The 23,242-nt window shown below is 39.3% G+C and overlaps 1 protein-coding gene across 9 annotated transcripts in view; it reads right to left on the reverse strand.

Moving 5' to 3' along the window:
• The window catches only part of LOC140916749 (integrator complex subunit 6-like), a 54,027-nt gene that overhangs the window by 25,283 nt on the left and 5,502 nt on the right, over nucleotides 1-23,242 (reverse strand). For all 9 annotated transcript variants that reach the window (XM_073358475.1, XM_073358476.1, XM_073358474.1 and 6 more), the window contains 4 exons: nucleotides 5,486-5,635; nucleotides 4,151-4,240; nucleotides 3,569-3,752; nucleotides 2,606-2,734 (listed from right to left, as the gene is read on the reverse strand). In XM_073358475.1, coding sequence (XP_073214576.1) covers nucleotides 2,606-2,734; nucleotides 3,569-3,752; nucleotides 4,151-4,240; nucleotides 5,486-5,635 — 553 coding nt within the window. The remainder of the gene's footprint in view (nucleotides 1-2,605; nucleotides 2,735-3,568; nucleotides 3,753-4,150; nucleotides 4,241-5,485; nucleotides 5,636-23,242) is intronic.

Below are 23,242 nucleotides of genomic sequence, written 5' to 3' on the forward strand. Positions count from 1 at the left end.
TATCCTATGGCAATAGATTCAGTCTCAATTTTCAGCAGTCTGTTGAAGTTCCTAATGCCTTATTAGTAAGTCATTTCACTCTTCTCCTCCTCCACAGAAATGCAAGTTTAAGGGTTTTGTTAGTTAGCGCATTATGTCCTATTACCTCACGTACATTCCCCCATTTTATATTAAAACTGAAACAGTTAAAATAAGCTCAGATTTCACAAAACCTAGATGTGGGTTTGGAACATGGCTCAACAAGGTACAGGTGCATAGCTAAGCTTGCCAGCCTAGTTTCCAGCATTTGTCACAGGTATATGCTTTTGATTTGATTTGTTTCAGGAATGGTTGACTGGTATTACAGAACATGCCCTTCTGTTACAGACCAATTCATTTCTCCATTTTTTGTAGCGTGCACTACAATAATTTGAAGAGCACTAACACTGCTACGTTTCCCCATACCAGAAACTTCTGCTGCTCTTGGTTTAGATTGAACATATTTGCTTCCTTGACGCACACCAAGTCTGAGCTCTCTTGACACTTTTGTGCTATGTTGATACTTACACTCTACTGTTTTATAGCTTCGGATAAAAGAGAAAAAAAAACAACACTAAATCAAGTTCATCCAGTTACTTTCCCATACAAGAGCAACCTTGTGACTCCAGTGTCCAGATCAGCAGATGTCAGGGACTTTGCTTAGTGCCAACCTGGACTGCACAGGATGCCGGGGGCAAGTCTAAAATATTCTCCCAAGTAGATGAAAAGGCATTATGAGGAAAAACAGGCAGGCAGGCAAACAGGAAAGAAAGGCAGGGGGGAAGAAAAGGTGGCTCAGAATGAAAGTAAGGGTGATAGATGATCACAGTAGAATGCCTAAAGGACCCCCCAAAAGCAACAGATACTCTTGATTTTTTTGTTCTACTTGCATACTCTATGTGTCTTCAAGTTTGCTTTTAAGTGTATGATTTTCTGTGCATGTAAGTTGTAGGGAAAGGAGTCTTCCTAAACATGCCAAGGGATCAGTTTCTTTCCTCCATTTTAGATGTCGAGTTCTGCAAGTCTGAACAAATTGCCCCATGATCAACAAATGTATTTTTTCCCCCACACTCTCCCTTCCTGTCCAGGCACATAAATTTTCACTTGCAGTTAGGAAAGAAAAGTTTCGATCCATTACAGTGTGATCAGTTTCAAGCAGCACAATGCCAAAAACATTAAAAAACAGACACCTTTACAGTGTATCCATTTAAAACCGCATTTAAAGTTTTTTTTTTTTTTAAAAGTCCACTATAGCACCTAAACAAAAATTCAATAGAATTACATTTTCTTTTTCCCTATTCATTTTGTGGATTTGACAGCACATGTATATAGTTAGTTTCCTCTGTTTCTGAGGTTCACCGTACCGAACGTGGGGAGAGAGAAGCCATTAAGGGGGGAAAAATGTGAATGGTAAAGCCACAGAAGTTTGCAGGTGCAGTACCTGAAAGCCCTCTCTACACCCCCCAAATGACTAGATTTCAAATAGGCAGTATCTCCAAGACTAATTAAATTCTGTTGCTTGTAACATACTGAAGAATCCTTAACGGTGATCCATGGTGGTATTCTTCAAGAACTGTAAATCTAGCAGGTATCTTTTGCAGTTGCTTTCAAAGGCCTTGTCTATAGTGGGTAAAACAAAGGTGTATTTTTCACATATGCAACATATGTTAAAATGCACCTTCCTTCAGCGCAGAGACAGCCTGAGAGCACCAAGGGTTTGTCAACACCAGACATTTTGACCTCAAGTTCACTGACTGGCAATTAACACTAACTAGTTCATGTGTTTCAAAAGGCTAGCATGTACACTCCCAAATATTTGTTTCAGGATACGTGTTGCTCTTTACCCTAGGCTGACTCCAAGTAAATCCACATTAGCTTTTACAAACATACTGAAGACCTCAAGTTACTAGAGGGTGAGTTAACTCTGGTAAAGTCTAGTGAAGCCCAAATAAAATTCACACACAGCTCAAATTTATTTAAAAAAAAAAAAAAAAAGAAGTTCTTACGATAGATTTTGAGGTATTTAAAAAAATAAACAGCTTTATATATTGTCAGCCCTATACTGCTTTGAAAATCTACATAGCATTCACAAGACTGGTGTGCATAATGCATCCAGGATGCTTTCCAATTATTTCAACACAATACAGTTATTAATGCCTCTACTACTTACTTCTGTTGATGAGAGACAAAAGCTTTCAACTTTGTTCTATATGGTACCAAGCTCTTCTTCAGCTTGGTGTGGCTCAAAAGCTTGTCTCTCTCCCCAACAGATGTTGGTTAAGTACAAGGTATTACCTCACCCACCTTGTCTCTCTAGTATCCTGGGACTGACAGTTACAACTACACTGCATCCACTATTTACAACAGGAATAAGTAGCAATGCTGGATATTTCTGTCTTTTGAGCTGTGGTTCCTCAGTCAACAAGATAGCAAGCAATAATGGCATTTCATTCCTAAGACAAGATCGTTTAAGGAAAAAGCTCAGATACCACACACATTAAGGATCTACACTGAGCTTACAAAGCAACAAAAAAACCACTTGTACATAGATTACAGCTACAGAGATGGAAGTGAATAGTTACTGTACCTTCTCCAATGGGAGCTGGGTCTGGTCCTGATTTTTCAAAGTTAATAACAACACCACTCTGAACTTTTTGAACTAGAGATTCTAAACACTGGTTCAACATTCTTTGTGTCCGCACACAATAGGAGCGACCTATAAGTAAGAGAAGAGCAATGCAGCGAAAGTCTGAAAAGAAGTCTCAGCAAACCTTAATTGTGTAAGTAAGGAAGGATACTGTTTATTATAAAAATAAAAATTATATTATACGTCAAGGCTCTTTCAACTTTATGTGGAATCACCACTGCAGTGTTGCTGCTTTAGTGACAAACTCAAATCATCAACAGACATGGCACAATACTTCCACAGTGCAAACAATACAGACTGTGAAAGACAAGTTGGTCTTTTCCATCCTGTGCATTATCACCAATAACACAGGCTTTGCAGGCCAAAAAAGCCTTCAGTGACAATGGTGTAGACCCATTGGAAGCAGTCGGTTTGCACAGCTCAATGCTGTTGATGATGCTTCTGTTCATTCGTGTGTAATTCACTCCTTTTAGCTGTATTAGCACCAGAAGGTTAATGAAGTAAACATTAGTTATTAAAGGAAGCAGGTTTTACTGAATACATAAGGAACAGATCTGATGAGTGAGATGGTTTCATTTTTAATCACTTTTCAAAGACGACGACCAGCCTTTTATAAAGAAAGGGGAAGGGATTACAAAGCTTAACATGAAAAAAGTGAAAAGCTGTCAGATTTAAAACAGCCAGTATTTTTTAATTTTAAAATACTCTTGCAAGGCAGAAACCCAAATGCAACCGTGCTATGCTAACACGTTGAACTGGCCAGGGTAGAGTCAGTGTCCAAAGTGAGAAAAATTAGATGTAAAATTATTCTCTCCCTCCATCCCTCAAGAGCATCCCATTAAGACAACTTAGAGAGTAAGACAAATTCCACGTTGAAACCAAAGCAAAATAACATCCAACTACCTCCTGTCACTTCACACATCTGTGTGATTGCAGATTCATCAGTGGGTACGCTCCCTAGTTGCTCTGGTTCAACAGAAGAAGCTCCTGGCAAACGCAGCACTAGGGCAAACAGCCTTTGATCCCAACGAAATGGTTCTTTGGTTAGTTCACTTCCAGGTAGAGGAGAATTCAAAGGAAGATGAAGCTAGTAAAGAAAGATTTGAAAGCTTTAAGGGATCAGATGCTCATTTGAAGACATGTACCCAAACAAATCATCAAAATAATGGATAAACTGAAGGACCAGTTTTCTGCTCTATTAATCAGTGCTATCAAACCATAGTCTGTGAACTCCTAGTGCCTATGGAACTCAGCAGCGGGGCATTGGGAGAGAAGCTGGTCCACCTTTCTTAAAAAGTGGTCTGCAGAATGAAGCTGAATTACCACCAATATAAATCCAATTCATAATTCTTTTAGCACACTGCCAAGATGCAAATTCACAGATTTTAAAACTGAAATTCTTTTGGGAGTCTTGTTAACAGTTAAAAGTGAGTTAGTGTTCCCCCGTAGCCATTTAAAAAAATAAAACAACTATGAAAGTCTTACCTCCTCTTGAACACCAGCAGTATGTGTCAATTTGTTTCCATCCGTGATGGTAATTAAAATAGATGGCTCTAAAAAGAACGGGTTTCTCCCCTAGAGAAAGAATAAAAACATGTAAAATAGTAACAAATAATATTTAATTCCATACTTCAGTTAAACTTGTGTTGGTTTGTAAACGTACTCATCAATTTACAGCACATAAAACACAGTATCTGCCTTTAAGAACTTAAAATGCCAAACAGTCCTTATAAAAGCGTGAGATGGTTTTAAATCTGTGGACATGTAGAACTTCACAACCGAAATGATACTGCACATCAAAGTCACACAGAACTTCAGACTGACCACAAGTATAGAACTCAGACCCCCCTGGCCCATAAAGTCACAGGTTCCTATCACTTAAGCAAAAAGTGAGTGTTAGGAGTAGACCCTCTATGACACTAAATAGCAACAATATATCTATATTCCAGCTGGCTCTCCTTGCAGGAGAAAATAAAAAGATCAGTATACTGTAAAATACATTCAGGAGACTTAACAGTGGGAAAATTAATCATCTTTAAAACTGGGCTTTTTTTTTAAAAAAAAATAGTTCATTAAAATACCATACTGAGAAGGCAAACATACAACATAGCAAAGTTTGAAATAGTTATTTGATAAATGTCTACAGTTTTAAGATTCCAGGTGTACGTGCATGCACACACAATATGCACCGAACACAAATATACACAGAACACGTTTCCATGTGGCTTAGTGTGTGACACGAGAACTCGAGTTTTAAAAATGGAATTATTTGTAGTTTATGAATATTGATAGTACATAACACAAGAACTAGGGGTCACCCTATGAAATTAATAGGCAACAGGTTTAAAACAAACAAAAGGAAGTACTTCCTCACACAACGCAGTCAACCTGTGGAATTCGTTGACAATGGATGTTGTGAAGGCCAAAACTATAACAGGGTTCAAAAAATAACTACATTAGTTCATGGAGAATAGGTCCATCGATGGCTATCAGCCAGGATGGTGAAGGATGCAATCCCATGCTCTGAGTGGCCCTAGCTTCTGTTTGCCAGAAGCTGGGAGTGGATGACAGGGGATAGATCACTCAATGACTGCCTGTTCTGTTCATTCCTTCTGAAGCACCTGGCATTGACCACTGTCGGAAGACAGGATACTGGGCTAGATGGACCATTGTTTTACTATAACCAGTTCAAAGCAGCCCCCTCATTTTACTCATACTCCATCACCCCCCCAACCCCGCTCCAGATATTTAACAATATCCACAAAGCAGCAATGGTTACAAAGAGTGTTTGATAAAATGTGAAGAACAAACATTTGTTACCTGTCCATAATTGTCTATTCCAGATACTAATCTATTGAGATTTAACAAGTCAAACGAGGATCTGAGAGCCTGCCCGAGGGTAGTCAGTCCTGAAGCTTGGAGGTTTTTCAGTTCATTCATGAATGTTGCATGATTTTCCTTCCATCCAGCCTGTTATGTAGTAATATAGAGAGAGACAAAAAAGACAGTTTATTGGTCATTTTACTAGTGATCTGGCAAACATTAACTGCAGGGTCTGATCATCGCTTTTCCTCTCAGAGGCAGATTACATTTCTCATTAGCAAGTAGATCCTATTGTGCTTGTATGATCCATAGATTTAATAAATAAAAAAAATAAAATAAAATCAGAGGAGCCACACAAGTATCTTCCCACATAACTGCAATGTGTACAGAACATGAAGTACACAGTAGAAAACAAACTACAAACAGTATTAAGTTTTTGAAACAATGACTCTGTCTATTTAGCTCTTTTTATGAAAGCTGCAGCAAAGCAGAAGTGACTAATGGAACTATTTGGGTACTTCCATGAGAATGAGAACATTTGATTTAAAAAGTGTGTCAAATGAAAGGCATTTAGAAATCGAACATGAATACCTAAGGCATGGTGGTGAATGAAGGAGCTGCAGGGAGAGCACACGGAGCTGCTCTTGTGGTGCTCTGCAACTCCTCCCCAAACAGCCTTACCCAGGGCTAGAAAAACATGCAACACGTGCTCAAGGACTAAGCCTAGTAGCCCGTGAGAGATACCCGTGCCGCCACATTCTTGCTCCCTGCTCAGTGCCCACCCCAGAACTAGAAAGATGTTAGACAGCTGTGTATCATTAACTGAGGACTTTTAATACTGTATAATCAGCCAACTTCGAGAAGTTTTACAAAAGCGACTCACTATACTTCTCACTTTTCTTGTACTTCCTTTCCCTCCTGGCTTTACTCCATTTACGTTCATATACAGATCGTGCCTCTTATGCTTTCCTCTACACTTTTCCTCCACATCCATATTATATATTGTAAAAGCACACTTTTCTCCTACCCCAGTTTCTCTACGTCCTACCTTATAACTCTAACTCTACTTTCTTCTGTCACTTCTTCCTTGCTGCTGGAAACTGGCTCAGATTCCTGCCAGGTTGTTGCCGGGAACCCTTCTATCTCTTTAGCAGACAGACACTTTCTAGTTGAAGACTGATAGTTGCAAGGTCCCAATCCCTCCCCCACTGTTGGAAGGGAGAAGGGACATTGTGTCTTGTCCTCTGCATCCCAGAGACTCCTGACTGCTGCAATGGGGAGTACAGAACATCTCTCCAATATTTATAGTTCACTCCCTCAGCTACCTGGCTGCTGCAAGGAGGCAGGTGTGTACATGTGCAAGTGTCATTCCACCCCTTACCCCAAGCCTCAGTTTTGAGTCCTCTACACTGAATAGTGCCAATCCCTTCCTTTGATGCTGCTCAGAACTTACCTGAGCAGCAGCAAAGTAAAACTAACTCAATTATTGTTGGTTTCAGAGTAACAGCCGTGTTAGTCTGTATTCGCAAAAAGAAAAGGAGGACTTGTGGCACCTTAGAGACTAACCAATTTATTTGAGCATGAGCTTTCGTGAGCTACAGCTCACTTCATCGGATGCATACCGTGGAAACTGCAGCAGACTTTATATATACACAGAGAATATGAAACAATACCTCCTCCCACCCCACTGTCCTGCTAGTTTCCACGGTACGCATCCGATGAAGTGAGCTGTAGCTCACGAAAGCTCATGCTCAAATAAATTGGTTAGTCTCTAAGGTGCCACAAGTCCTCCTTTTCAATGATTGTTAGTTTTGCTAATGCCCACCTAACAGAGTACTGGGCCCTGGAAGGCATGCTTGTGTCCCATGCACCTGTTACTGCCCTTTGAAACTCCAAACTGTGGTTGTAAGCTGTATGTCTGCTCCTAGTCATGTGTTCTACAGGAATTTACATAGAAAGCTTCCTGTCTCTTTAGGCAACTGAGTACCGGGGGAGGAGGGGCGGGGGGGGGGGGGGAAGGACAAGAGGAAGAGAACCTCTGCAGCTATCAGTTAGAAGGCCAGAGTGGGAGATAGCTGCCAGTGCTGACTGTGGCAGAAAGACTCAGCTGAAGCAGACTGTTAAGCTCTGGGAGAAGAGTTGTAAGGACCAGGAAATCTTGGTGATAAGGACTAAGGCAAAAAATAATTAAAATCTTAAATGCAACTTAACACTCAAGCCTTGTCCTAAGTCAGTCCTTACTGCAGATTCAATGAAATATTCTTCACTTCCTGCTGCTTTCAATGATGTATGTCTAATTTGGGTATCTGTTTGTAGAGCACTTTGGAGAAAACAAAAAATATTTTTATAAGCAGTAACCATGTTCTCAGATCCTTATCTGCTCTATCTCCAGCCACAACAGGAAGAGTAAAAAATTAAGTTTCATCCTTAACTTTAAATGTAAGATCTATTTAGATGAAAGATGCTATATGTAAATTTAAAAAAAAAAGTCACTAATTTCTTTAGAGCAGTGGCTCTGAACCAGGGGTATGCGTACCACTGGGGGACAGAGATCTTCTAGGGGGTATATCAACTCCTCTAGATATTAGCCTAGTTTTATAACAGGCAACATGAAAAGCACTAGCAAAGTCAGTACAAACTAAAATTTCATACAGTTATAACTTGTTTATACTGTTATATATACTATTAGTGTTTCTCAACCTGTGGGGGGGGGGGTCGTGATTTATTTTACAATTATAGAGAAAGTAATTAAAAATGAGAAAAGTAAGTAATTTTCCAGTAATATTGTGCTAAAACACCTTTGTATTTTTTAGGCTGATTTTGTAAGCAAGTTTGCAAGTGAAGTGAAACTTGTGGTATGCAAGACAAATCAGCCTCCTGAAAGGGGTACAGTAGTGTGAAAAGTTTGAGAACTACTGCTTTAGAGTAATTCTATGTTGCATCGAAGTGAGTGAGTTATATTACACAACATGCAGGACACAGTTTGTAAAAAGTTTTTAAAGAGGTGACAGTGTACGTGGCCCTAAATGAATGGACATAACATTCTCCTTGCCCTAAATACATCTTGAAATCCAAATAAAAATATTATTCAAGACCCCTATTGGGAAAATGGGGTGAATGAAATGGAAGGAATCTAGATTACTCAGAAGATTATACTGAGGGCAATTTTTTATTTCTATTTAGTCAGCAATTTGAATCCAGGTCAGCTTGGTAGTATCCAAGAATTGATATCATAAAATGGCTATTTGGTTGGCCAGCATGAAATGAGTTAGACTTCCATCCAGTTGTCCACACCACAGCTAAAGCCCCGAGTCTCAAAAAGGGTTAGAATTGAACAGAGAAAGAGCCTTAGCTACTGTGGCATGGTTAACAGTAGTTCTCCAGAACAGACACTGCGGCACATTAGTAGGCCAACACAGGGAAGTGTACCAACTTGTGATGTACCAGTTCTGCAGAGAGAAGTTATCTGCAGGAGTCAGTCTCACACCGTGCACGAGTGCTAGCTTTCATTTTAAAACCAAATTTAAAACCCCACATGTAGTGGAAGGTTTTTGGTCTTGCATTCATACGGCTTCTTTTCTAAAATAAACAGAAGCCATGTGAAGTTGAGACATACGAAAGTCTGATTAGTTTGGGTTGGTGTTTTTGTTTGTAAAAAGAGGAGAGAAGCCAAAACTCACTTGTTTTGCCCCTTAAATATATTTAAAAAATTGTTTTTAAAAAAAAAATGAAGTTCGGGACTTTTCCCCTCCCCGAAAACAGACTTGCATCAGTGGTTTTGGTAACAAACTTCCCTGCCCCTGAACTCTACCCAGCCACCCTCCAAATTACATGTTCAGTGGTCTATTATTGTACAGATGCATTGACAAACTTGTAGATTGTGGAGTGTCTTAAAAAAGCAGCCAGAGCTTTTGAAAGAAGCAGTTTTTGGTACAGAGCTAACTGCAACTGAAGATTTCATCCTCTGAAGCTGAAGACAGACTCATTTCCAGACTTCAGGGCCTCCCAAAAGGTGTTTCTGTTCTGATGCAAGATAAGTGTTGCAAATGATCTTAAAGTGTCAGGCAACTCCCCAACAGATGCTATTACCCCACCTTCTGTTCTCTGAAACAGAAATCTCCAATGGCAGGACACCTGCTTGTGTGCTTTAAAGTGCTAGATTAGAAGCCCTGTGAGTAAGGGCAGGGTGTATGCATATTCTCTAATCTCTTCAAACTAAGTTTGTTTTTTGAGGGGTAGGACAGCAAAATGCTCAGAGAAAGACCAAGGCTAAGAGCTTTCAGACCTAGTCTGAACTCCTTAGTATCAGTGCCCCAGAAGTGGAGGGAGAGTATGGACTGGGTACAGGTTCCCAACCTCAGCAATGCAGACAGCCCTCCTGCATTCCAAGATCTGCCCCACAGATATTTCAAGATAGTCTAATAACCAGCTAGAAGAATCTCCACCTTTCAAAATCCCTCATTTTGTTGCCTCTAAACAAGTTCTTTCACCCTGAATCTTGGCAGCGGGGATTTTTGGGCCAGCTCCAATTCTTTTGACTTAACTGAACAATTACAAAGGACCTCCGAATCCTCCTAACTCTTCAGTACAACTGCTAAACGTCATTTGGTAGGAACGCCTGCCAAATGAGTTAAATTTCTTGGTTGTAAATCAGGTCCCAGGCCCAGCTCAAGATGTGTTCTCTGAAGAATGGTGTTATACATGGTTCCTGATCTCCTTTAACATATGGATTGGGAACGTGACAGAATACACGCTTATGGAAGCATAATTCTTTCATGTCATAACTTTTGAATGATCTTGAGAGCATACCTGGATTTCCTTCAGTATATTAACAGGATGTCTTGTATATTTCTTTTTTGTAATGAGCGATTCTATAGGGCTATTCCATGTGAGTGCAGGGAATACAGGATTTCCCTAACTCCACACCTTGTTTAAATAAATGCCTGTGGAAGCGAAAGTAGCATTTTCTCTCAATTAGTGCAAGGCTTGCTTGGAGGACATTAAAAAAATATCCAAGTGAATAGTACAAAGATCACTTCTGTAATATGGTTCTCTTGGGGACTCTGACCTAAGAATGTAACACTGAAAAATGACAGTGGTATTCAGAGTACTCCAGGAGTTGACACTGGACCTGGGATTGAGGATTTCTGTGTTCTTGCTCCTCCTCCCCCTCAATACACTGTTAAAAGTATCCTGCAGAATTATTCAGAGTAATCATTTCTGAGCTCGTGTCAGCAGCAGCCTTTCAAAAGTGGTTAGGGTTATAAATTGCTGCCTTGGAAAATGCTACTGTGAGGGAATAGTTATTTTCATCTGCAGGTAGGAATACTATAAAAATGAAGGGGAGTTGGAGATGCACACACTGAAACAAGGAGAGTTAAAGAGGCCATGTATGCAAATAGACAAGAATAAAGTCAAAGCCCTAGAACAGTTATATTTTTGATTCCTTATACATAATTCCAGTCGTGAGACTTCAGTTTTTTCAGGTCTTCAAGTACCCAATTCCTACTGGATCATCTTTATGCACAGAATTTAACACTGAGTAGAGTACATCTTGGCATATAAACTGAAGTGTTAATTTACCATTACTTGAAAATTTAGAGGAAAAACTGAACAGAATTGAATTTTAATGGGATGACCTTCTGGTGAATATGAAGGTCTAATACTTATACTGTACTTGCTTTACTGGGCATTTGTGAGAATCACACACCTGCTGCCCCAAGCCATGATTGGGCAAAAGGGATGTCAATCAGCCCTCTGTGGCACTAAATAGAACTTTCAAATATCATCCTCTGGAATTCTGAAGCTTGTCTTGTGAAATACAATTCTTCACTCAAAGACATCTGGTAGCACTTCACAACTATCCTGTCTCCTTCCAGACAAAAGCTGGAGAGACCTGCCAAGGGAAGAGAGGGGGTCCACCAGCTAAGTGAATAAAAATAAAGTAGCAGAACTAAGCAGTACAGGAAAGATAAGAAATTAAAGAGTCAGTTAAGTTTAAATAAATAGTTTTAATAGCTGGGAAAATTAAGGTAACTGGTGTAGGATTCAGTTGAGAGGCCTGGGGGAATCTTCAAAACAAATGTTTGAATTAAAAAAAAACAGTAGGTTTTCCTAGTTGTTCACTTTAAGTTTGGACAAAAAGCACCATCCTCATGAGAGTATCAAAATGCAAGAGAATAATAAGCAGACAGAGTCCCTGGATTTTAGATATGTACAGAGCAGGACGGATTGATTTAATCAAAGCGATTTAAATCACAAGGTGGAGGAACCTGATTTAAATAACTGATTTTAATCAATTTTCCCACCATTTGTACACTTCAGTTATTTTCTAACGAAAAGTGCACTTTCATTGGTTGATAGAACCATTAAAACATGTCGATTTATAACTAAATAGAGCCTTTACACTAGATTTGGTACATCTTTTTGCTACCTAGCAGAGTACACTGTAACTATATACATTTATTTAAACAATTATGTAACTCAATATTTTCAGATTCTTGTTAATTTTACATTTTAGTAGGTTAGAAAATCGTGAATGACATGCTTTTTTAGTAGAGTACTAACTTTTTGCTCATGATTTGTGTCAAGCTGCATTAAAGGATGGTAACTGGAATTTAAACACATAAAATAGCATATACATTTAGCTTTAAAGAAAGATAACCTTGCATGTTCAACTACATCTCTTTTTCACACCCCGGAGCAGGACTGGATCCTCTAAGCAATCCAGTGGAAGGTAAAACATACAGTGTAGTTTTATCATGCAATTCTGTGATCCAGTGTTTGTCCTCTCTCATCTCTTTGGGCTAGTCTAGACTAACTTAAGTTTTAGGTCAAGATAAAACTACATTGTATATTCTACCTTCCACTGGATTGCTTAGAGGATCCAGTCCTGCTCTCTCAATCTAGAGCTTATTTCTAAAAAGTCAGTTCTTTGACACTACATAAAGATCTCCTTCAAGTTAGCAGGCAATTTAATTTTGGGGTGCCAAACATCTTGTCATTTTTCTTACTCTGCCTGTGTGCTTCAGACAGTCCAGCATTTGAAAAACCTCAACAGCCAGGGAGAGCGGCACTCACCAAGCTGACAGTGCTAATGGTGAACAAGCAATTTTGAGCCCTAAACACTGAAACCTAAACCCACCCCACCATTCCTTAGAACAAAACAGTTTAGATAGCGATCTAGTGTCTTTGAATTAACCCTTAAAATAGACTTTCAAAAGCAGCAAAAGATAATAAGAGCTCCTTTTCAGTTTAAGCACATTAAGTAAGTTATACACCTGGCCAAAGAGAAATGGCTAAGGGCTTCCCAAAAATATTGGCAGGCTTGTAGTGATCTTCATTATTAAACCAGTCTTGGAGAAGCACCTCTCTAGACACATGCTTATACTCCTTCTCTGAGATCATATACCATCTGGAAGCACTGCATTATGTTTAAATTTTAATGCATCAAAAGTGAAGTAAATTCACAGACTGAAATAATTTGCTCTAAACTCCACAAAGTATTCACACACATATAAAAAGGTCGGCAGAAGTGTCATTTGCTCTAAAAATTGCTTTAGAAAATCAAGATAAACAAATAGTTTGCCTATGCTACTTACAGCCTTGTAGATACAGGAATTATTTCAGTTTTAACATTCTACTTTTCACCATTCATGAGGTCTTGTTTTTGGTTAGGCATTCCACTTGGGATAGTGAAATTAAATCAGTCCATTTCAGCTTTGGATTCCCTTCCAATAGCACAATGTTATTGCTTTTAATTCCAACACAGTAGAGGATTTAAATAAAAATTAGGGCTGTCGATCAATTGCAGTTAACTCACGCGATTAACTAAAAAAAATTAATTGCGATTTTAATCGCACTGTTAAAACAGTAGACTACTAATTGAAATGTATTAAATATTTTGGATGTTTTTCTACATTTTCATATATATTGTATTCTGTGTTGTAACTGAAATAAAAGTGCATATTATTTTTTATTACAAATATTTGCACGGTAAAAAATGATAAAAGAAATAGTATTTTTCAGTTCACCTCAGACAAGTACGGAAGTGCGATCTCTGTCATGAAAGTGCAACTTACAAATGTAGATTTTGTTGTTGTTACATAACTGCACTCAAAAACAAAACAATGTAAAACTTCAAAGCCTACAAGTCCACTCAGTCCTCCTTGTTCAGGCAATTACTAAGACAAACAAGTTTGTTTGCATATACAGGAGAATATGTCACCAGAAAGTGAGAACAGACGTTCGCAAGGCACTTTTGTAGCCAGCATGGCAAGGTATCTACGTGCCAGATATGCTAAACATTTGTATGCCCCTTCATGCTTCAGCCACCATTCCAGAGGACATGCTTCCATGCTGAGGACGCTTGTTAAAAAGAAACACTGTATTAAATTTGTGACTGAACTCCTTGGGGGAGAATTGTATGTCCCCTGCTCTGTTTTACCCGCATTCTGCCATATATTTCATGTTATAGCAGTCTCAGATGATGACCAGCACATGTTATTCATTTTATGAACACTTTCATTGCAGATCTGACAAAATGCAAAGAAGGTACCAATGTGAGATTTCTAAAGATAGCTACAGCACTCGACCCAAGGTTTAAAAATCTGAAGTGCCTTCTAAAATCTGAGAGGGACGGGGTGTAGAGCATGCTTTCAAAAGTTTTAAAAGAGCAACACTCCGATGCGGAAACTACAGAATTCATACCACCAAAAAAGAAAATCTACCTTCTGTTGGTGGCATCTGACTCAAATAACGAAAATGAACATGTGTCGGTCCACACTGCTTTGGAATGTTATCAAGCAGAACCCGTCATTAGCACAGACCCATGTCCCCTGGAATGGTGGTTGAAGCCTGAAGGGACACATGAATTTTTTGCGCATCTAGCACATAAATATCTTGTGATGCCGGCTACAATGGTGCCATGAAAACGCCTGTTGTCACTTTCAGGTGACATTGTAAACAAGAAGCTGGCAGCATTATCTCCTGTAAATGTAAACAAAACTTCCTGTTCAACCATTTGCTCAGACAAAGAAGTAGGACTGGGTGGACTTGCAGGCTCTAAAATTTTAAGATTGTTTTATTTTTGAATGCAGGTTTGTTTTGTTTTTTAAACACAAGTCTACATTTGTAAATTCAACTTTCATGATAAAGAGATTGCACTGCGGTACTTGTATTAGGTGAATTGAAAAATATTATTTCTTCCGTTTTTTCACAGTGCAAATACTTGTAAAAAATAAATATAAAGTGAGCACTGTAGCATTAGGAGGAGTTCAATCATAGAATATCAGGGTTGGAAGGGACCTCAGGAGGGCATCTAGTCCAACCCCTTGCTCAAAGCAGGACCGATCCCCAATTAAATCATCCCAGCCAGGGCTTTGTCAAGCCTGACCTTAAAAACGTCTAAGGAAGGAGATTCCACCACCTCCCTAGGTAACGCATTCCAGTGCTTCACCACCCTCCTAGTGAAAAAGTTTTTCCTAATATCCAACCTAAATATCTCCCACTGCAACTTGAGACCATTACTCCTAGTTCTGTCATCTGCTACACTGAGAACAGTCTAGAGCCATCCTAGATATTGAACAAAACCGGCCCCAGGACCGACCCTTGGGGCACTCCACTTGATACCAGCTGCCAACTAGACATGGAGCCATTGATCACTACCCGTTGAGCCCGACAATCTAGCCAGCTTTCTATCTGCCTTATAGTCCATTCATCCAGCCCATACTTCTTTAACTTGCTGGCAAGAATACTGTGGGAGACCGTGTCAAAAGCTTTGCTAAAGTCAAGGAACACCACGTCCACTGCTTTTTCTTCATCCACAGAACCAGTTATCTCGTCACAGAAGGCAATTAGATTAGTCAGGCATGACTTGCCCTTGGTGAATCCATGCTGACTGTTCCTGATCACTTTCCTCTCCTCTAAGTGCTTCAGAATTGATTCCTTGAGGACCTGCTCCATGATTTTTCCAGGGACTGAGGTGAGGCTGACTGGCCTGTGGTTCCCAGGATGCGTTGATCTATTTGTAAAAGTGACCTCTTACGCAATACTGAAATACAAGTTGAGTAGCCAAATCCTAATTCATCTAAACATTTGTGTTTCCCTGCATTAAAGTTAATCCTCAAAAAGTACTGACTGAGGCCCATAAATCTGCTAGTAAAAAGCTTCTGATCATCAAATCAAACTGTAAAATGCAAGTTTGAATCACAGCTTAATGTAAACTGCAGGCATTCAGAGTAGAACAATGCTGTCTGCACCAAGGAAAGCAGAACAGAGATACCATACGACCGCCCAGGGGATTTTTTTTGTTAGTTTTTTATAATATATGTATGTATAAAAATATTATATTCAAATGTAGCTCTGAGGCAAGTAAAATAATCAATACCATCAAAGAGCAAACTGTCAGCAAGACAGCTCGTTACCCATTTAATATCTGTATTTTTAAATAACTGATATCCAGAGTTTAATCTGCAATATTTTAGACATTTAGATGGCTATGATCAAAAGCCCCATTTTTTTTGCTGCATCAACATCAAGGCTATCACATATGCTTAAGTAAATGAAAAGATATAAACACAAAGAGGTCATCATAACCCACCATTTCAAAATATATCAGTATTTAGACAAGGAACACAAAACTATCCAGAATTAGTTGCACTCAGTAAACAAGTGGCCATATCAGTATGGTTTTGAAGTAGTATGAGATCTACTTTAATTCTGTATTTAAATCAGCTATGTGTTTCATGTAGTAATTTATGAAGATGGATTATAGGGACACCATCATTTAGAAATAGTAGGTACTTCTGGATTATAAACTTTGATAAGTAAAGTACACCCCCAACAGTGCAAATAACATTCACAGACCAAAATCTTTAACTCTAAGTCAAGGTTAACCAAAAGTGCTTTGTACACTTCCAGAATGTCAAGTGCACCGAGTTTTTGGGCAGTGAATTCCCCCGCCCCCTTTTTCTTTTTTTGAGGAAGTGGGGGCAGTGAGGGTGACATGATTGAGACACACCAGGAAACTTCCCGGGACCACCTCCTCATTGCCACTCAGGATGCAGCTCTACGCTTCTCCTGGCCTCTCCATTCCTCAAGCAGAACTGGAGGGACGAAGGAAGGTATGTGGTAACTGATGGGCTGCAAGAAGCGTATCTACCAGCTGGAGGCATCAAGAGGAAATGGAGCAGAGCCCCATACTCCACTTCAGGGTCTGGTGTAGGGGAAGGTGCTTTGCACAACGCTCTATAGCATAAAACTGCAGATGTGTGAACTCAGTAGGTATTCTCCTCCCCTTCTCTTTCAAAGTCCACCTCAGCCCATTATGGAAAACCAATTTTCTAAATAATCTCCCTATGCACATGGACTTTACAGAATTTTGAAAATTAAAAGCTGTTCATAATGTGACAGACCATAACTGAGAATCTCTTGCCCAAATGACCCCAACTTGCACCATTAACTTTACCCCTGTGCAAAAACATGTTATAAGAAACGATTTTGAAGATTTTGGAGGCTTGGGGGAAGAGATGGCTGTATCTCAGGAACCGCTTGCTCAAATATGGACCACTAATCTACTCCAGGTCCTCATGAAGCACAGAAATTGTCAGGTTAATCCAAGCAAGCATGTGGACTTCACAGCACTTAGAGAAGTCAGCTGTTAAACAGTAAGAGTCTCACCTTAACTACACAGGTGCTACTACCTCACTATAATACCTAGATAAATGTTGGTCAGTTCCACTGACAACTAACAATAATATTGCTAAACTGTAGGCCTTTGCTTATACTAAAAATCTAACATTAGCCAACACAATTTTTTAAAAAACACACACTATGGTTTTGTTTGAAGCTTAATAGCACTAAAATTAACTTCAAGTCCTTTTATCTTTAACAGCAAGCATAAGGAAGATATCTGCTTACATCCTATACATGAATAGAATTGTTAATATCACTTCTTGTAAAAAGTTCACATTAGAGAGCTCAGCCTATAACAGCCTTAAAAGCAGAGAAGCACAAGGCAACAGAATAAGAATGCGCCTACCTCAATACTCTCTGGTCAGTATTTTTTTAGCTGAACATCAATGTACAAATTTTCATACCTTGTTTTGTGGCCAGTTCAAAAACAAATTTAAAAATATCAGTAGTTGAAAGAAAAATGTAGATGTCAGTTTGAAATTCAAACTAAAACAACTGATCCCAGAGACATATCTTCTTAATACCCATGCATTACACAGAAAATGTAAGTACCTCAATCTCTACAGGGAATTAGGGAGAAATGGATAGATCAATACAAGTATCAGGGCAGTTACAGATTCTAAATTGAACACAGAATGTGATTACAAGGACACCACTTAAAATGCATATTCTAGACACGAACCAAGCGCTTCACTAACACCTTGTCCCTAGCTTGACTCGTTGCTTGTGTTTAGAACAGCTCCTCATATGATCCTTTTCATCTTTATGTTTAGAGTCTCCAGCAAATATTAAGTGGAATCCATGAAAACTGAATTTGATAGAGTGTAGTTTTAAGTATTTAAAGTCTACTCAAGGTTTTCAGTGTAACAACAACAGAGATTATGTATTAAGGTGACAGTTGGCATATAGTCAAGTGGTAGTGTTAACAGTTGCTCTATACATAGCGCTATACGGTGATGTTATAGATTCTGGAAATAGCTGTACTCTAGTCAAATATTGTGATATATCCACCACAGAGAACACATTAATAAGATAAATTAGGGGGCGGGGAGAAAGAACAGTAGCAAGTTTCTAAACCCACAGTCCACATTAGTAATCAAATGGTTAGTTTTAAGTTAAAATAAAGTTGGTTTACAATGGTGGTATTCCTCCCCCCCCCCCCGTTTTCCTAATGCAAGTTACTCAAGAAGTTGATCAAGTTGTACAGTATTGCTAGGGCCCTACCAAATTAATAGCCATGAAAAAAACACATCAAGAATGGTGAAATCTGGTCTCAGTATCTGTCTCCCCAATGTTTCTCAGTATAACAGTATCTGTCTCCCCAATGAAATCTGGTCTTTTGTGTGCTTTTACCCTATACCATACAGATTTCATGGGGGGAAATCCAATCTGAGAAACACTGGAGGTCCTGACCCAAAAGGGAATGGGGCGGGGGGTGTCAGGGGTGTCATTGCAAGATTATTTTACTTCTGTGCTGCCCTCAGAGCTGGGCAGCCAACGAGTGGTGGCTGTTGGCTGGGCATCTGTCACTGAAGGCAGCGCCCCGCCAGCAGCAGCGCAGAAGTAAGGGTGGCAATACCATGCCAGGCCATGCCATGCCATCCTTAGTTCTGCACTGCTGCTGATGGCGGCTCTGCCTTCAAAGTTGGGCATCCAGCCCACAGTCGCCACTCTCCAGCTGCCCAGCTCTGAAGACGACAACACCACCACCTGCAGCAGCGCAGAAGAATAACAGTACCGCAATCCCCCTTATCATAATCTTGCAACCCCCACCCCCACCAACTTCTTTTTGGGTCTGGACCCCTACAATTACAACACCATGAAATTTCAGATTTAAATAGCTGAAATCATGAAATTTACGATTTTTAAAATCCTATGACCATGAAACTGACGAAAATGGACTGCGAATTTGGTAGGGCCCTAAGTATTGCATGAAGACAATGAATCTTTGGATAGTGGAGCTCCCTCTAACTAATCTGTAAATCAGACTCTTACAACTGAATAGCCATTTTTGTGTATATATTATGGCTCCATAGTTAAAGCTGAAACCAGAATATTCCAGACAATTAAGTCACTAGATATGCACTACTTTTACCCAGGAATACAGATCCACGCAAGTCATGAAACTGAAGTTTATCAGAGAAGCAGCTTTTCACATTAATGGTATTTTCATATTATGCAAACACAGGCAGCCTTAAATTCTGTGTATTCTTGTTACAGTAAGTTCAAAATATCATTTTTGTACCCTTGGATTTAAAGTAAGTCGACTATTCTCCTAAGGGAGAAACATTTTCAAAACCCCAAATGAGAATGAACACATTATAAGCAATTAAAAATAAAGGAAGAGTATTTACAATCTTATAGTATTCATTATTGCAAAAGCTAATAAATACACACATTCACAATTTAGAAATCAACAGAATGGTACATCATATAGTTTAAAAAGAGAGTTCCTGCCCCAAGGAGTTTACAATCTAATTATTATGTACATTTTTATATAGATTATAAAGCCACGCTAAGAAGCCTAGATCATAATTTAGTAATTCTTGTGGATTCTGCCTTGGTATTTTGATGAAAAAACAGCATGTAGTACACAAGAAACAAAGAGCATTTGGCAAAGAAACGTGGAGACAACTCCCTACTCACTACAGAGAAGCCGTTCCACTTATTTGCAGGCAGTCTTAGGTAGAAATATGTATTATGATTTTACAATTTAAACTTGTTATAAAAAGTGACTTTAGCATTTGAAATTAGTTAAGCCTCTTAGTGTACACATTTCTGCTTTTATCTAGTAAGCCCTTAAAGCCATCGGATGTGTCTATAGAGCTGTCCAAGATAAAATAGGGAGCCAAGTAAAAAGACAAAAAATAAATGGCCATAGTGGCTATTAGTGGTAGGGGTTAGTGTCAATTTAACTTTTCCAAGGAATCCTATCATTTTATACCATCAGTGTCTCAAGTAAGCATATGCAGGATCAGGGCCTTAATTTGCAAATTCCAGTAGACACAGAGCTGCTTAGATGCTTTACATAAGATCAGTGTGGCAATCCACACTGCCTCTCCTTTTCATTGGTTATAAGCAGCCAGTGAAAACAAGCTAACTGGTCTCCAGTTAGATGAATAATAAGACTTTTGACAGCTGACTGGATACAGAGGACATAACTACATCAAGGAACCAGTGTCATTTCTACACTGCTTTCTCCATTTAGAATTCAATTCCTTATCAGAACGCAGTGCTTCTTCATATTTTTTCTGAATAAACTGGAATTTAGAGAGCTCCATCGATTAAAAAAAAACTCATACTTCCATCTGAAAGTGGTCTAAAAATATTGCTAGAAACAACTCTTACCCTTACTGTAAACTAAAGAAAAAAAATCCTCTGCTTTTTCAGTTTTTTTGTGCATTTGTCAGCACTGTGTATCACTAATTTGCCATTGCTGACATTTGCACCCCCTTCCCCAGGTTCTACAAGAGGAAGTTTACTAGAAACCACAGCTGAAAGTGGAGATAGCAGGAAGCAATGTGCATCGAGACTAGGGAGGGAGAAGAGCCTGAGCATGTTTGCTATTGATTGTAGGCCTATCCAACAAGAGGTATACACTTTTTAAAAGAGTGCTCTACCAAAAAAATGAAATTTAAATAATCAATCAAATCAATCAAGTAGTATCCCTTTGAACTGAAAGCTACCAGTATTCCATGGTATTTCCACTAGAGGACAAATTTCATAATTCGCCCCCCCGAAGTTCAAGTGAAATTAGTACTCCGTTTTACATTTTAAAATGCATCCACTGGGGGCCTCCGCATGCAGAAGTCTGCCTCGCGCCCAGCAAAAATACCCACCATTTTATTTTGCTTTAATCTTACTTGCTAAATCCAAAAATTGTCCAACTAAAAATAGAATCACGTAGTGTGTCCTCTGGTCACCTTTCTTTAGGACTACTGAATCAAGCTACCAAAAAAAATACTGATTACACTTGGAGACAGAACAGCTAACTGTGGGGGAATTATTACAGCTAATAGACAATTATTCCCAAGCAAGCAACAGTAAGTGGATTCCAAACCTGTTTTGTTCTCAGGGGGTAATAGTCATTAGGGATTTGCCCCAATCTCCCTTCAAACTAAATTACTTCTGTTAAGCAAATGAATTTAAGAGAACAAACAGAATAAGAACATTTGTTAGTTTTAAACTACCTACTGTAATTTATTTGTTCATGCTCAAAGTCACCACTCAAGGGGGGAAAAAAGACTATGTAAAAGAATACCAGGGTAATGGAAGCTACATTAAATCGGTTAGAACAAGATTCTTCACTCAACTTAGGACTTGTTTTTGGGGGGTTGGCTGAAGACTACACATGATGGAAGATAATTTTTTTACAGCATTTAAGTAGTGTGCACAAGGCAACTTTTGGCAAAATGGAACAAATCAGAAATCATGTCTCTACACTGTCCCTTTTATACGACCTTATAACAAATACTTAAAATATATTAATATTTAAGTGATTCCTTCTGCCCACCTCTGACTTGCCTCTTGACTAGATAATTTTGAAGACATCTCACGTTACTTCAGCTACAAGTGAAGAGAAAAATGTTCCTCTTGCCCAAAAGGAATAGAAATTCCTCTTCTTCTCACCCCCCAACTCAGAACTCCATTTCCTTCAACTCACCCTCGCTTCAGCGTCATCTTTGACCCAGAACTCTCCTCCTCCAATACCTTGTGACTGGTGACCTGCCTAAAACCACCTCCACAATACTGCCCATTTACACCACTGCCTCAACTTCCACTCTGCCGAAATCACCATCCTTCATCTCCTCTTACTTTAGACTACTGGAATTTCTTTCTCCATGGCTCTAAATCAGAGCTCCAGGTGCCCACGTGAGCAGAATGCTTCTGCCAGATTTCTTACATACACAGAAAAGCATAACTATTTCACTTCCAGCCTCACACAACCCCATTCAGTGCAAGATACTGTTCAAGTTACCTCAAATTAAAAGCCTATGGATTTGCTACAGCCTATCCAAATGGATTCTCTTTGTTGCCCTCTGCACAAGCCTCTTTCGACTCTCCATGAGTTGGCCATTGCCAACATGAGAGCCTTTATAAAATGCAGCACCTGCCATCTGGAACAGCTTTCTTACTACTGTCCACCTCAAGACCTAACAGTTTTCATAACAGAGGCAGAGCAAGTTCTCTGACCCAATGACTCTGAATTCTCTACCTCCAAAGTTATACAAAGAGACCCCAGATCTCTGCCTGCACCAGAGTACACTCAGTTACTCTCCGTCACAGAGAGCCACGTAGGTCATGGTAGTGCCCACTGCCTTCACGCAGCAACCATTTCATGATGAACAAAGAGAAAATCTGATTTGTTTAACATCATTAAGTATTCAGACTTCATATCAAAAGACAGACTACTGACAATAGAGAAACTAATCCCAAGCCTCACCAGCTTCCCTAAAAAGTAACCGAGCTGCTAGGTATTATTTCAGTACCCTTAAGTGGACACTTACATAGGAGCCTTCCAGAAATTTCTACCACCTTCAGCCAACAAACGCAGCCAACTTGACAAAGGTTACAGACCCTCACATAATGGTTTCAGAAAGTCAGAAGAGGTTACCAGTGAGAGACCCAAAAAGTCTAGTCATAGAAGTCACCATCCTCCAAGACTGGAGAGATCATCTAAAGGTTACAAGGCCTGCAGTCAGAGCAGGAGAGGAAGAGGAGCAACAGGCGCTAGTTAGAGCTCTGGGCTAGCAAGTCTTGTCAATTCGTCCTATACATTTCCAAGATCCTTCCTTTTCTGTCTATCAAGATGGCTCAAATTCTTGTCTATGCACCGATCTCTAGTCATGACTATTGCACACTACTCTTTTCTTGACTCCAAGATCCACAATTCCTCATCTAGTTCATTCAAAACACAGTTGAAGTAATCTTCCTTCCCTCTCATTCTGTTCCCTACCCTCCAACTACCAACACATAGAGATCCCTATTTTTTAGTACATCAGATTCACGCTCCATGCAGATACCTACAGGGCGCTTCACAGATCTTTCCCCACTATTTAT

The sequence above is a fragment of the Lepidochelys kempii genome, chromosome 9 (genome assembly GCF_965140285.1).
Source record: "Lepidochelys kempii isolate rLepKem1 chromosome 9, rLepKem1.hap1, whole genome shotgun sequence".
Lineage (NCBI taxonomy): Eukaryota > Metazoa > Chordata > Testudines > Cheloniidae > Lepidochelys > Lepidochelys kempii.